The sequence below is a fragment of the Capsicum annuum genome, chromosome 4, assembly GCF_002878395.1.
Source record: "Capsicum annuum cultivar UCD-10X-F1 chromosome 4, UCD10Xv1.1, whole genome shotgun sequence".
NCBI classification, from domain to species: Eukaryota; Viridiplantae; Streptophyta; class Magnoliopsida; order Solanales; family Solanaceae; genus Capsicum; species Capsicum annuum.
In genome coordinates this window covers 224,214,711-224,230,833 of record NC_061114.1, presented here as the reverse complement: position 1 = coordinate 224,230,833, position 16,123 = coordinate 224,214,711, and the positions used below count along the sequence as shown (strand labels likewise).

Here is a 16,123-nt window from a genome sequence, read left to right as displayed (position 1 = left end):
TGGTTGTTGCAGACTTGTAACTACAAGCATTTTCTTGTCTGTTCGCCTGGCCCAAAAGGGGTACATATGAACAAAGCTAACTTGATTGATGTGTGAGTTTATTTGAAAATAGCCTCATCTAAAGCAAAGTCAGAATTACTGCTACTATCACATGCCATCTAAAATTTGAAAGGGCTTTAGTAAAGACCTTGAAGAATAACATAACTTGTTTTCCATTGCAAGTCTTTGGCTGGTTGTAGCCTCATGTTGTGCATCAAAGTTTTCGCTATGCGTAAGATTTGGGGAAGGGCTTCACAACAAGGGTGTACTATACACAGCTTTATCTTATATTTTTGTTAAAGGCTATTTTCAAAGCTTAAACCCGTGACCTCTTGATCGCATGACAACAACTTTATTAGTTACTCCTAAGCTTCCCTTGTTGAAGAAAATTAAAACTAAAAAAAAAAATGTACAAAAATTAAAACTAAAAAAAAAACTTTTAATGAATAACTAAAAAAAAATAACTTTTTAAGATAATAACAATTAATTGAGTGATATTTGTGAAATTAACCTCAGCTTTTAGCATTTTCCCCTATTTTTAATAAATTTTATGTGAGGCCCTCTACTAACAAACTTTTCACTCATTTTCCCCTTAAAACTTTTAATGAATCTTATGTGAGGCCCTCTACTAAAACTTTTCACTCCTTGTGTAAAATGTAGCTAGGGTTTGACTATAAATTTTGAATTAAATTTTAGAGATTTATCTCCAGATATATGTATGGTCATGAAATATAAAAGCATATTTTTAAGTTTCAAAAAAATAATCTAGACCAGTTTCTTAGAGAAATTTTACTTTTATCCCCACAATTTTAATTTTTTTAGAGTAAAGTTCATGTTCAAATATAACTTTAAATATTAAAAATTATAATTTAAAGAACTTAAAAATTTTAATGTAGGTTTCAAATTTCAAAATCGATCACCAAACATGTGAATAAATTATAGGATCTATCTGTTGGATCATGCATTTAGAGCTCTAAATGATAAAGAGGCTACTCTGGTAATTATAGTGACCTTTTAAAGCAAATCAAATACCACACGACTTGAATTGACATAATTTGTGTGCATGTGACCCAAGGCCGGTGCCGATCTTGTAGTTCTACACTAGTTCACTCCCTTTCTTTGTCTAGTTAAATAATTTACGGAAAAAGGATTAAAAATATTTCTGAACTATTTGAAATGGATTAAAAATACTCTTCATTAATTTTTTAGCTTACAAATATCTCTCCGTTAAATATTTAGCTAAAAAATATTCCTTTCTCTAATAGAATTCTACCAAGAACGCCACCTAGATCAAAAATACAACCTGAAAATTCCATATCAGTGTCCACATGTATAACATAAAAGGATCAAAAATACTCCTGAACTATTTAAAATGGATTAAAAATACTCCTCGTTAGTTTTTTGGCTCAAAAAAATTCCTGCGGTAAACTTTTGGCTAAAATATACCCCTCCCTCTATGAGACTTTCACCAAACACGCCACCTGAATAAAAAAGGTCACTCGATCATTTCACATCATCGTCCATGTTTAAAATCTCCCTAATCCATCCTTCCACTTATTATAACCCTAAAACCCAATATTAAAATTGCCCCGATTCGATCCAAAGAGACAATCAGAAAAAGATTCAATTTTAGTGCAAAAGATCTGTTGTACAAGTTTTGGCTAGTTCAACTGGACTTATAGCTGCCAGCAGGTCATGGATTCTAAACTGCATTGCTGGATCTAAATTGCTGGAGCTGGATTGGTGTCAAAAATTCTATCCAAGTTTATCACATTATTCAACATGGGCAAGACTTAGCGTTTTTCATCTGTCATTGCATAAAACATTAATCTGTATATAATTCCCAACTGACTATCCATGCCTTTCATCATTCAACTATACCCTAAAAATCAAGCTTTTTAATTTTCCAACTGTCATAACATGATGGATTAGGGAGATTTTACACGTGGATGATGATGTGAAATGTCTTAAGTGTTTTTTTTAATTCAAGTGACGTGTTTGGTAGAAGTCTGTTAGAGGAGGGGTATTTTGAGCCAAAAATTTAACGGAGAAATATTCTTGAGCGAATGAAACAAACGAGGGATATTTTTTATTCATTTTAAATAGTTCAGGGGTATTTTTAATCGTTTGTGGAATGTCTAGGTGGTGTTTTTAATTTAGGTGGCATCCTTGATGGAATTCTGTTAGAGAGGAGTATTTTTTAATCAAATATTTAATGGGAGTATTTTTAAGTCAAAAACTAACGAATAATATTTTTGATCAATTTTAAATAATTTAAGAATATTTTTAACTCTTTTTCAAATAATTTATTAAATCAAAATGAAAATTACAAGCAAATATTATATAAAAATATTATAAGTGATAAAATATGATGTAAAAAATAATTTATATTAAAGTATTGATTAAAATTTATATAATTACAGTTCGAAAACGTAAGAAATAAAAAGAGAATATAATCGGCCGTTTTTCCCAGACACCATAGGAATACCACGTGCTGGCGCAAAGTTTCAGATTAGTCAAACGATTTTATTTCCCAATTTGGAGCTGCATTTGTTGAACATTTACTATTTAATGCCATCAATATAGTCCATCCCAGTATTAAAATTGTTCGTTACTCTTTTGAACAGCCATTAATAATAGGTGAAATTTTATCAGAGAAATTTTTGAATATAACAAATACAGTATAATATTTTGAATGATGAATAATATTTAATATTACAGATAAAATGAGTTGAGAAAAAAAATTATCTATTAATATTTTAAATTAGATAAATATTATTTAATATTTATTTTAATACAGTGAATAAGTAAAATATACGGATGGAGTACTTACTTTTGAGGTTCACCGATTGAAATTTGTGTCGAGAAAATTTCTTTTAAAAGTAAAAGGCTTTTTATTAAGAATATTTATTCAATAATTTTATATATTGAATAAATTTTCAACATATTCTAAAGATGTTATCAATATATAATACTGATGAACATATAGAAGTGAATCGTGGAATAATATTAAGAAAAAAGTTCATTTTTTAAGCCTATATCCTTCCATGAGGTCACATATTTGTTTTTTAATTCTATTTGATTTTTCTCCTTTATTTTTCGTTGTTAATTTCATTTCATATGTCAGTTCAAACATCGGATCATTGAGAGATTAGGAGCTACGACGCAATAATATTTAGTAATTGCATAATTTCACACTCCTTCTGTCCCATTTTATTTATCCCAATTTTTTTAATTTGATTTCTTATTTTATTTGTCATTTTTCATAAATCAAGAAGAGACAAAAAGTTTTTCATGTTTTATTCTTTGCATTAATTATTTTTTCTTCAAATTAAAATGTAAACATTATTCAATAGGGGTACTATAGTAAACTAACCATGTTATTAATTATTTTTTTTAATTAATTTGTCAAGTTAATTTGAGATAAATAAAATAGAATGGAGGAAGTTTTTTCTACATGTAATATTTCTTATTGTTTTGTTTGCTTTATATGGTGTTGTTTTATTATTATATTTTCTTGTATAATATTCTTTTAAATCGAGGATATAAAAACAATTTTTTTACTTCATGATAAGGTTCAAATATATCGGATTCTCTTTAGACATTACTTGTCATACGGTTCAAATATATCTTTTTTTATATTTTACTTATAGAATTGTACTTAATTATTGATTTATGAAACCAGATTAATGTTGATATTTGAGAATTCGATGGAAGAGTTTGGCTAATCATATTAGGAAAAGATAAGGTTAAGAAACAGACATGGAGTGTCTGTCTTTATTTGCTAATGGCAGACACTTTACAGGAGGAAAAATGTTATAAGCTCCTAATTTGTTTTCTTCTTATTTTCTTTACCTTTAATTATTACTCATATATTTTCTTTAGTCCTATCCTCATCATCATTTCAATTCAAACTATAATACTTAAGAAACTAAATGGAATTTATTTTTGTATTTCTTCCATCAAAGTCTTTTTTTTCTTTTTAATTTTTTAAGATAATTATGTCCTACTTCCATCGTTTCAAAATAATTAATTTTTTTTTTTAATTTAGCACTTTCCTTAAAGACGAACATTGGGAGTAGTAAGATAGACTACTAATCTGACAACTTTTGCATGAAGAAAGAAAGTACATGAATGTCAAAATCGTAAATAAGAGAAGAATGAATGGGCATTTATTGAGAGGCATTACATCGAAATTCGAGGTCCCACGCGGTATGTCCCCTGTACTTCCCATCCCATGCTATGCGTTATGTTAATGTTCCTCGAAATTCGCAAATACCCTTATACACCCACTTTACGTTTAGCCATTTTTTTTTTTTCATCTCCTCTCCCTTTCACCCTTGTCAGAAAAATAAAAGAATCTAAATAAATTATACAGTTTTCAAATTTGTTTGATTTTAATTTAGTAAATTTTAAAAATTTATTTTCTCCCATTTCTTTTGAAAACACACTCTCTTGCAATGGGTTAAAAAAAAAAAAAAAATCTGAGGACAAGCAAATTAGGACGGAAGTGAGTATACTCCTCCGTTTTGTTTTAATCGATACTCTTACTAAAAATATTCATTTCAATTTCAACAATAATAACAACAAATTCAATATATTCCCACTTAGTGGGGTCTGAGGAATGTAAAATATACGCAATCTATTTCGCTATCTTTAGAGAAATAGAGAGGTTGTTTTCAATAGACTCTTTTGAAATCAAGAGGATTTTATTTTATTCTTCCAATATTAATTTCAATATTAAATGACTATATAAAATATATTTATTTAAATTTATATTTTAAAATATAATTAATAAAATTAATTTGATAAAATAAATCTTTAATTAATATTTTCTTAATAAAAGTAGTATATCAAATACATCAAGTCAATTAATATGAAACGCAGGTACTACAGTAATATGGTTTTCTAGTTTAGCTGCATGTTTCAGAACTTATTATGGATAGTTTGGTTTGAAAATAGTTATTTCAGGATAATTAATATTCAAATTAGTTATTTTGGGATTATTCGAGATAACTTATCTCACCATGTATATGGGATAAGTTATCTAGAGAGTAAGAAGAAAATAATGGGATAACTTACCTCGAGTTGGAGTTATCTCTCCAATCAAACACTTGAAAAATGTGTTTTTTTTAATTATCCCGGATAACAATTTCAAACCAAACGACAAGTATTTATCTGTATTCAAATTTCATTTACTGTTGTAATTAATGTTCTTTCCTTCCAAAAGAAAAACAAACAAAAAAGACTCTTAACAATCTTTAAACTCAGATTTCATTTTCTTTATTTCTACTACTCTATACTAGTATATCATGTCGGTGCTAGTTCTTGAAAACTAGAAAGTCTGAATGTTCCATATTTGTGTTTTTGGAAAGTAGAAAGAGAATTATGGGAGAAACTCATAATCATGGACACAACCACCAGCCACCGCCGCCACAGACGGCGGCGCCACCGCCAGCAATGCCACTTGGTGCGGCTAAAGGACCTTTGTTTCCTCCTGCTGAACAACTACTTCAGCTTCACTACTGCATACACTCTAATCCTTCTTGGCGTTAGTATTTTGTTTCTATTTATAGTAAATTCTATGCCTTAATGAAATGATAAAACATGAAATATTGACACTTTGTTTGTTAAAGTTTGTGTCTTTTTCAATCTTGGTTTTGGTTGTGAATTTTACAGTCTAAAAGTACTTGATATTCAAATTAGTTTTTTTTATGCTGAACAAGAATCTAATTGTAAAGTAGATACTTTGTGTTGTTAAAGTCTGTGTCTTTTTCTATCTTGGTTTGGGTGAATTTTATAATCTTAAAGTATTGCTATTGAAATTGATGTTTTTTTGGTGAACAAGAATCTACTTGTGAAGATAAAATTAAAAAGTTAATTGACACTTTTTTTTTGTGAAGTTTGTGTTTTTAATTTTTTATTTGGGATGAATTTTAAAAGCTAAAAGTATTTCTATTGAGCAAGAATCTACTTGTAAAGATAACGAATGAAAAATTTGACACTTCTTATTGTTAAAGTTTGTGTCTTTTTCAATCTTGGTTTTGATGTGAATTTTATAATTGGAAAGTATTGCCATTGAAATTGATTTTCTTCTTTTTTTTCTTTTTTTTCTTTTTTTTGGCTGAACAAGAATGTAGTTGTAAAAAGATGAAATTTTGTCATACTCCTTTTTGTGAAGTTTGTGTTTTCACTTTCATGGTTGGGGTAGATTTTAAAATCTTAAAGTATTGCTACTGAATAACCTTTTTGCTGAACAAAAAGGTTCAATCTTTTCATGGTCATTTTCTTTTTGGACATGTGTGTTTTAGTTTTCTGACTGTTGGAATTTGTGTCCTTATTTTTATCTTTGAGAGAGAAAGTAAAGCTTCTTTCTGGCAGTCCTTTTAGTATTCTTTTCTTTTGTACTAATTCGATTCTAATTCGCTGTATGATCTGGCTGTGTTTGCTCTTATTGTGGGAGAATCACGTAAACAAGAGAGGTCTAGTTGTTCAGGTTATAGTAAGATTAAAACTGTCGAAATAATGAATTGCTTAAAAGCCACTCCCCCGTCCAGTGGAAAGAATTGGACTTCTTGGATATTTCCTCAAGGGGGATGGCGATGGAATGGGATTGATTGGGATACCATAACAACGTTGCCGAATTGAGCATCTACTCGAACAGTGAACCTATATTGATGTCGTTTGCCAAGCTTGAGTCCCGTTACGTAGTTTACTTATTTTGGTCATCAATCATTAGAGCAATGTCTTCAGTGAAGAGTCCCTTTCATGGACGATAGCAGAATTAGATACGCCTGTCGGAAGTTTTCGTCTTTTGCATGGAATGTGACATTGCACGGTTGGATGCACCTTGGTTGCAAATATTTAATGTGGCACAGTTAGTAATGTACTACATACAAATAAATTTAAAGCTATTCAGATGAGCCAAAGATTAAATAGACGAAAGGGCCACTACCTTCCAAAAAGAGGAGAGGATGAGGGAGGCACTTGCTCAAAGCGCAGACCTTCTTAATGAGCTTTATCATTTCCAAGGGCAGTGAATTTCAAGGATAATTAATAGATGCAGGTTGTTGGAGTTAATCTCTTGGCTTTATTTAATTTATTTATGCCTCAAAAGGGTCTCGCTTGTGGGATTTTACTGGGTATGTTGTTGTTTTTGTTGTTGTATGCCTCAAAAAGTGGAAGTGCAGCAACTAGTCCAAGTGGATTACTGTGAGTAATTGAAAGGATTGGGGTGGGTTTTAAAATTCATTATAGCTTCTGAATCTTCCGAGACAATGTAATGATCCCTTCATGTAAGTCAGTTGATGCTTGTGCTCTTACGACAATGGTCAGGTGAAGGAATCGGAATTATAGTAGGCATGGTGACTTTAGAAAGCTCCCCATTCCTCCAATGTTTGGAGTTGAGATTGCTAAGACCTCTAAGTAAAATGCTTTTGTTTCTGATATCGAGCTGAAACATGTTCTCTTTTTTTCCTGGGGAAGCTGTCTATCATCTAAGACGTAAGAATCAAACTGTTTTAAGGGGAGTTGAGTAGTGTCAAGCTTCTTGCTTAAGATGCAGATGTATGAAATGTACTGTGAAGGCGTTCCATAAATGTAGAAGTTTCATTTGTTCAATAAATAATTTCCCAACCAAAAGGAGCTGCTGTCTCCCCATGAAACGGCTGAATTCTAATAAAGACAAATGCTCCTGTTAAATGTTGCTCGATTGCCTCGATATCACCTGTTATTCAGCTAAAGGACGATTCTCGTATTTTACAGTCTAGAGTAACATACTTTTGATAGGGAAGAGATTTCTCTATTAATAAATAAGATTTGGTTTGCAGTTTCCTTGTTTATACTGCATATGGCCCACTTGGAGGAAAGTAGACGATTTCTGATGGAATTTAGAAATCCTCATGCATTAATCGAAGTGGATTTAGATCACTTCTGATGATTTACCTTGTTCCTGTAAATTGGAATTTTTACTTTTTAATAAACCAAAATAACGAAAAGACTTTCAGAAAACCGTGGGCGCAACAATTTCAGGATCTTTCTTATCCTCCCAAAAAAGAAATGATGTTAGGATTTGAAGTTTTCACCTCCTGTAAATGAGTGGCGTATTCTGAAATCGAATTATAGTATTGGTCCTTTTTTCTAATCAGCGGCATGATTCTACATTTTGCAGCACAAACTGCCTTGCTGGCTTTCCAACACTACATAGTTATGCTTGGAACTACAGTTATGATTGCCACCGTGCTGGTACCTCAGATGGGTGGGGGTCCGGTATATCTCTAGCATTTCGCCTGTTTAGTATTGGAGATACCATTTCAATCTAATATTGACATCCTTAGCATTTAATATCATGAGCAGGGTGATAAAGCTCGAGTTATCCAGTCCTTGCTTTTCACATCAGGAGTGAATACTCTCTTGCAAACTCTCATTGGCACAAGACTTCCCACTGTGATGGGTCCGTCGTTTGCTTACCTTATATCAGCCCTGTCGGTCATTAACGATCTTTCTGGCAGTAACTTCCGGAGTGAGCATGAGGTAAATAAAGTTTCCTGTTTAGATATCTCCATTACTTGTGTATTATATTTTACGAATATATTGGGAAACAACTTTCCCTGACATTTTTCTTTTTTCACAACCCTTTGTAGGTTTGTCTTCCCATCTTTTTTGATTGGAGACGGAATCACTTAAAAAAGAGTTATTGCTTATCTCATATGGTCTTGTTCTTAGGAGTACCATTGGAACATGAATTCATTTACATTATATGTCACCTTAGCTTTGTTACTCATATTAATTCGCTGATATTTGAATTTTAGATATTATTTTTGTATTCTCAAATTCTACCATACAATCCAAAGTAAGTAGGCTAGAATCATAGGTTTAAATAAAAGAAGTGGATCTCTTAAACGATTCGCTGATATGGCAAAGCTTTCATTCCTCCGGACTTCTTGATCTATCTTAGTGGGGAATTCTAATCCTGGTAAAATATAGTTTTCCTTTACTTGTACAAAAAGAAGAGGTTAGTTGAGATCTGAAGTATGTTAGTAGAAGACATGATATTCTCATATACAGAACTGTTGATGAAATCTTAGTCTTACCAATTTAAGATATGCAAGGCCTTGTTTGGAGGATAAAGCTTAATGCTTTACATGACAGCTACCAGATGAATGCTTTTTATTGTGTAAGTAGTTTGTTCAGAGATAAATACTTGTTTATGGATCATATTCAAAGACAAGATGTTATGCCGTGCTAAAAAAGCTGATAAATACTTCATTTATAGTTTGAGCAGAAGCATCCTAGTGGAAGACAAGATGTATATGCAAAAATGCCGATGAAATGTTAATCTTGTTTGAGAATTAGGATAAGTCAAAGCCACCGATTGAAGAATCACAAATAGGCATGATGTATTCGAAGGCCTTTGATGGGTGTTCTTTAAAATTACATGTAGTGCATGAATGTAGTTGAAGCGTGTTCGTGCTTTGGTTCTACTTCTCTCATGGAAACAACATAAAAAGTTACGTTAATCTACTTTTCAGGTTTACCACCACCACCAACAACAAACCCAGTATATTCTCACATAGTGGGGTCTGGGGAGGGTAGAGCGTACGTAGTCCATACCACTACCTCTAGAGAGGTAGAGAGGCTGTTTCCGATAGACCCCCGGTTCAAGATGTAAGGCAGTATACAAAAGCATCAAAAGCATAGAACACAATAAAATAACATAGGTACGACATCCATAAAAAATTTGTACATTACCAAACAAAGGATACCAAAGACCACCTACTTACTGACTATGCCCCATCCACACCCTTAGCCCTCTATCCTAATGCTTTTCCTTCATAACTTCCTATCTAGGGTCATGTCCTCAGTCAACTGTAACTGCACCATGTCGCGCTTAATCACTTCTCTCCAATACTTCTTTGACCTATCCCTACCCCGCTTGAAACCTCCCAAGGCCAACCTCTCACACCTACGAACTGGCGCATTCGTGCCTCTCCTCATCATATGACCAAACCATCTCAACCTCACTTCCCGCATTTTATCCTCCACTGACACCACTCCCATCTTCTCCCGAATAATTTCATTCCTAACTCTGTCAGCCCTTGTGCTTCCACACATCCAACTCAACATCCTCATTTCCGCCACCTTCAGCTTTTGGATATGAGAATTCTTAACCGGCCAACACTCCGCTCCATACAACATAGCAGGCCGGACTGCAACTCTATAGAATTTGCCTTTCAGCTTGGGGGCACCTTCTTATCGCATAAAATTCCCAAAGCGAGCCTCCATTTCATCCAATCTGCCCTAATACGGTTAGAGACATACTCATCTATCTCTCCATTTCCCTGAATCGTAGACCCGAAATACTTAAAACTATCCCTTTTGCAAACCGCCTGTGTATCCAACTTCACTAGCACCTTCTCCTCTAGCCTTGAGCCACTAAACTTGCACTCCAAGTACTCAGTCTTGGTCCTACTCAACCTGAAACCTTTAGACTCAAGGGTTTGCCTCTAAACCTCCAGCTTATCATTAACCCCTTGTCGCAACTCATCAATCAAAACTATATCATTCGCGAGAAGCATACTCCAAGGCACCTCGCGTTTTAAATTCCGCGTCAACACATCCATCACCAACACGAAAAGAAACGGACTAAGAGTTATCCCAGGTGCAACCCTGTCAAGATCGGGAAATGGTCAGAATCTCCTCCTCCTCCCACAGTCCTTACCTGAGTCTTCTCCCTCATACATGTCCTTAATCGCTCTGATGTACGCCACCGGGACCTTCCTCGCTTCCAAGCATCTCCAAAGAACCTCCCTAGGGACCTTGTCGTACGCCTTTTTCAAGTCAATAAACACCATGTGAAGATCCCTCTTCCTCTCTCTAGACTGCTCTACCAATCTCCGCACAAGGTGAATTGCCTCAGTCGTGGAGCGACCAGGCATAAAACCAAATTGATTCTCCGAAATAGACACAATCTTCCTCAACCTCCGCTCCACCACCCTCTGCCAAATCTTCATCGTGTGACCCAACAACTTAATACCCCGGTAGTTGTTGCAACTCTAAATGTCACCCTTTACTCCATCTCCACGCCTCAGGCATCTTAGATGACTTGAAAATATTGTTAAACAAGTTGGTCAGCCACCTTAACCCTAACCAGCCAGAGAACTTTCAAAAATCCACCGGAATCTCGTCGGGCCCCGTCGCGTGGATATTGATTGAGCATACCTTGGTTTCGGATTCTGGTTTTACTTCCTCTGTGTTTACCTCAAAGTTTGTGCTTTGTGGTGTTAATGTGAAGTATGTTGTTAATGCTCATGACTGGGAGACTGGGAGTACACCTAATCTGAGTTTGTGACTGCGTAGAAATCTCAAAGCCATGGATCTTGCATAACTACTGATGATATTTCTGATGCATTACCCTTTATTGTTGTTTGTAGAGATTCGAGCACACTATGAGAGCTATTCAAGGGTCGCTGATTGTGTCTTCCTTTATCAACATAATACTTGGATATAGCCAAGTCTGGGGAAATCTTACAAAGTAAGTTGTATCTTCTGAATACGTATTAGGAGGACCATTAGTACTGGGTTATAACCTTGGAGATGTCTTTGGATTGCCTTTCCATTGTGTTTCTTAGTTTTATTACACCCTCTCTGTTGGAGGAATGACGTGATCCATTTTGTCTACAGGTTTTTCAGTCCTGTTGTCGTTACGCCCCTTGTCTGTGTTGTAGGTCTTGGTTTGTTTGGTAGAGGCTTTCCTCAGGTATTATCCTAAATATCTAAAAGCTTCATTGCACGAAGAGTTGCATAAACCTCATCCAGTTTTCTTTATGATCCTATAACTTGATCAGGTGGGTGATTGTATAGAGATTGGCCTACCTATGTTAATTCTACTTATCATTTCCCAGCAGGTAATTTATTATTTCGTTGACTAATTTTTCTCTCTTTCTTTCACTTCACTGGAAGATTGTAATGTTGGTCAAGTCATCTGCAGTATATGCAACATGTTCATCCAGTTGCCCAATCCATACTTGAAAGGTTTGCTTTGCTCCTCTGCGTTGGGCTTATCTGGGCTTTTGCTGCTATTCTTACCGTTGCTGGTGCTTACAACCATGTAAAGGAGCAAACTAAGCTGAGCTGCCGAGTTGACCATTCATTCCTCTTGTCATCAGCTCCATGGTACTGAACTGATGGATACAATAATGGCAAAGTCCTCAACGTCTATCTTCTCCTGACTTGTATGTTTGGCTGCATGTAGGGTCAAAGTCCCTTACCCTTTCCAGTGGGGGACTCCCATATTCAGAGCTAGCCATCTCTTTGGAATGATGGGTGCTGCACTTGTTTCATCAGCAGAGGTTCACTTTTCATTTTCAAATCTGTTCCTACCCATTGAATTAACTTTACTTATAGAAACATGAGTTTTAGTATTTGACTCCACTAACAAATTATGGGTTTAGAAGAGAAGTAGTTCTTGGCGCCAGGAGATCTAGTAACACCTTTTTCTGTCGACCTGTAGGATGCCACAAGAGGTGTGTTCAATTGACCTTACTGAATGTCCAATTATGGCTTGATAGTAGTTTTATTACTACAATGCCAAACAGTTACCGTTGAAAATACTTTATATATTATAAAGTTGGGGGATCATTCTGCACTTCGTTCAAAGTTTATTTAAGCAAGGAGAAGATCCATGAATTAAAGTATCCTACCAAAGAAAAAAAAAAGAAGATTTAGTAGCACTAGAGAAGAAAGAATTTCAATTTTTTGTTCAGAGTTGAAAGGAAATTTTGTAGTGTATTAAAGATATAACCACTAGAGTAAATTAGAGAATCCCTTGGTGTCAGATAATCCTTTAAAATATTATAGATCCATACTGAGCATTCATGATATTGGGGCGCAGGTGTTCTAGTTAAAAAGGTTATTAAAATAAAGAAGTTAAATATCTAGTTAAATTTAGTACATACGAGAAGTTTAAAGAATTATATTGGATTGTTCACTTCTAATCTTCTGTGTATGCTCTTCCTTGATCTTGCATTGATTTGAATAGTTTTAAATCAAGCAGATTATGGCAGCCACTCAAGGAGTTGCTATGTTATGATCTCTTTTCAAATTTACCTCAAACATTTATTTGCAGTCAACAGCAACGTTTTATGCTGCGTCAAGGCTTGCAGGGGCCACATTCCCTCCGGCACATGTTGTGAGTAGAAGCATTGGCTTACAGGTGCGACATCCACCAAATGATTCAGCAATGCCTTATCACTTGACAACAATTTGTGTACTACTTTGGCCCTCTGATAAACTTGTAGCATCAGAAAGTCGTTCAATTGTACTTTGCTTCTTGTCCAGGGTATAGGACAGCTCTTCGATGGGTTCTTCGGTGCTGTTGTTGGCACTACTGCATCTGTGTAAGGGTTGATTGCTCACTTGATTTAATGCAAACTGTCTTCTGGTTCAGTCGTTAAGTAGTATTAATGGCATGCTTTTCAGTTAGATATAGTTTATCTTGCATCGAGTCTTTTGCACTACGCTACATCCGGGAAGTTAGGTGTAGGCTACTGCCCTTAAGCTACGAAGCTTTCCATATCTTTTGTTTTAATTTACTGTTATCTTCGCTCCTAATTTATGGATGATACAACACTGCAGAGAGAATGTCGGCCTTCTGGGACTAACTCGTGTTGGGAGTCGACGAGTTGTTCAGATTTCTACTGCTTTCATGATCTTCTTCTCGATATTTGGTTTGACATTTTCTCTCCCTACATCTCTTGCCTGGCCTGTCCCTTGCTTTCTTTATCCCACATTATGTTTTACGATTAGCAATGAATAACACAAGTTGTTATTACCCAGGAAAATTTGGAGTATTCTTTGCTCAAATTCCTATACCTATATTTGCAGCTATCTACTGCATCTTATACGGTATAGTTGGTAAGTGCTTTTCTCTCTTAGCTTGTTGATCTTCTCGTCGACTTATTACAGTATAACTAAGGAATGGAAAATTTTGCTGCAGCTGCTATTGGTATTTCCTTCAGCCAATTCGCCAACAAGAACTCCATGCGGAATATATACGTGCTCGGTATCTCTCTATTCCTCGGTATATCTATACCCCAATACTTCGTGATGAACACGGATATTGCTGGCCACGGACCTGTTAGAACTCCAGCTGGATGGGTAAGAAACATAACTTCACACGATCCCTCTTTGTAATTTGGCGATATGCATTTGATAGTACTCGTAGATCACAAATTAATGCTCATCAAAGGTGTGTGCAAAAATCTTACAAGCGGCTTTGATCAGTTAAGACTTTGTTTTATGCTGTCAATGCTTAGAACATAAGTTCTTCGACACATGGAAACTTAAACTCGTCCAATGTTTCTTGCAGTTTAACGACATATTGAACACGATCTTTTCTTCACCTCCTACCGTTGCAACGATTGTTGGGACATTCGTAGACAACACGCTCAAAGCGAGACACTCGAAAGATGATAGAGGTGTTCCATGGTTGGTTCCATTCCAGAGGAGGAAAGGAGATAGCAGAAATGATGAGTTTTACAGTTACCCTCTTAGAATTAATGAGTACATCCCAAGTAGATTTCTGTGAGAACTTATACATCCATGTATATGACTATCAAAAGCTGTATGACAATTTCTTTTTAGCTCACAACTTAGTACAATTTTTGTCATGTTCAGTTATTATTACATGAAATTTGTGAACATCAGACAATTGAGGCCTGCAAGTTTTTATGATGCATAGCCAGTAGGATTTAAGTTTATATTTTCCCATGTTGTATTATGCTAAGTTTATATTTTCCCATGTTGTATGCTAAGTTTATTTAATGGATTTAAGTTATATAATTGTACAGTATAAAATGAAGTGAGACGGACATTAGAATGGTCTTAGCTCCTTGGATCGTCAGACATCACTTGTAGGATTGCATCGAATTTGTTGTTGGGCGTTGGAATGGTCTTTGCGCGCGATTTCTATGAACATGGCGCATCTCTTGGTAGAGACATGAAAAAGGAAGACTTAGATCGGGGTCAATTGATAGACATTTTTCTAGTCTAGAAGAGAATTCAGGATTAATGCTTTTTTCATTCGCTATGTGTTGGAGCTAATTCAATATAAACATATATCTTCTAGGTTGTCCACCTAAATCGAAACCGTTACAGATATTATAAAACTTTATAAAAAATATCTCGAGAATTCCATGATGATTTGAATTAGATCTTACGAGAACATGGTTCCTTTGCCTACTTCCCTTTGCGAAAATGATGTCTCATAAGAGTGGTCATCAAAAATGACATTTGTGCTCAAAGTCAATAGGTCAAAAAATTCTTTGAAAACAATATGTTGGATGTGAACCCTACCAAATTGCAGTGGAAAATTTGTCAAATTCTTTGAACAAACCTCACTTCTTTCCCAATCATCTGAAGAAAACTAGCAAACGGTCCCCCACATTTGATTTACTGAATTTTTTGGTTCCATGAACCTCATATTAAATATATTTTTTTCCCCCTTTTTATCAGGATATTAGAGTATTGTTTTTATTTTCTCAGTTTCAGTGACCATGATTACTTATTTTAGCACTTAGCAGGGTCCACACGTTTACTTAGCTTCCACTTTCTGGTTCACCAAAAAAGGCGAATTCAAGATTCTAAGTTTATGGGTTTTGAAACATCTCGGTTTGTTTACTGAATGGATATCAGGTAACCTTCTTACTATAAATACAAATTTTGGACCAAGCTCTCGATTCATTTGGTTGGCCTTGGCACCTGTTTGTTGATTGATACATTCCTGCCTTTCCTCAAAACTATGAGTCAAAGCTGCCGTGATAGATTCAGAATCTAGACGCTGTAAATCTTGAGCTGCGAGTGCACGTTCTAAGATGTATTTTTGCACTGGATTTACACTATCAGTGTAAACTAACATGTTATAGCATATACAACAACAACAACCACAAAGTGAGGTCTGGGGAGGGTAAAATGTACGCAGTCCATACCACTACCTCCGATGAAGTAGAGAGGCTGTTTCCGATAGACCCTCGGCTCAAGATAGAGAATAGTATACCAAGGTCGTAATGAGACATGAAACAGGCTG

General features: G+C 34.9%; 1 protein-coding gene across 1 annotated transcript; it reads left to right on the top strand.

The window, feature by feature from the left end:
- Positions 1-4,946: 4,946 nt before the first annotated feature.
- LOC107867116 (nucleobase-ascorbate transporter 3) lies at positions 4,947-14,798 on the top strand. Its single transcript, XM_016713227.2, has 14 exons — positions 4,947-5,590; positions 8,210-8,307; positions 8,395-8,571; positions 11,472-11,572; positions 11,722-11,797; positions 11,886-11,945; positions 12,029-12,213; positions 12,293-12,389; positions 13,166-13,252; positions 13,378-13,436; positions 13,675-13,766; positions 13,876-13,953; positions 14,036-14,196; positions 14,408-14,798. The coding sequence occupies exons 1-14, from the start codon at positions 5,428-5,430 to the stop codon at positions 14,624-14,626; spliced, it is 1,653 nt and encodes a 550-aa protein (XP_016568713.2). The 5' UTR covers positions 4,947-5,427; the 3' UTR covers positions 14,627-14,798.
- Positions 14,799-16,123: the final 1,325 nt, after the last annotated feature.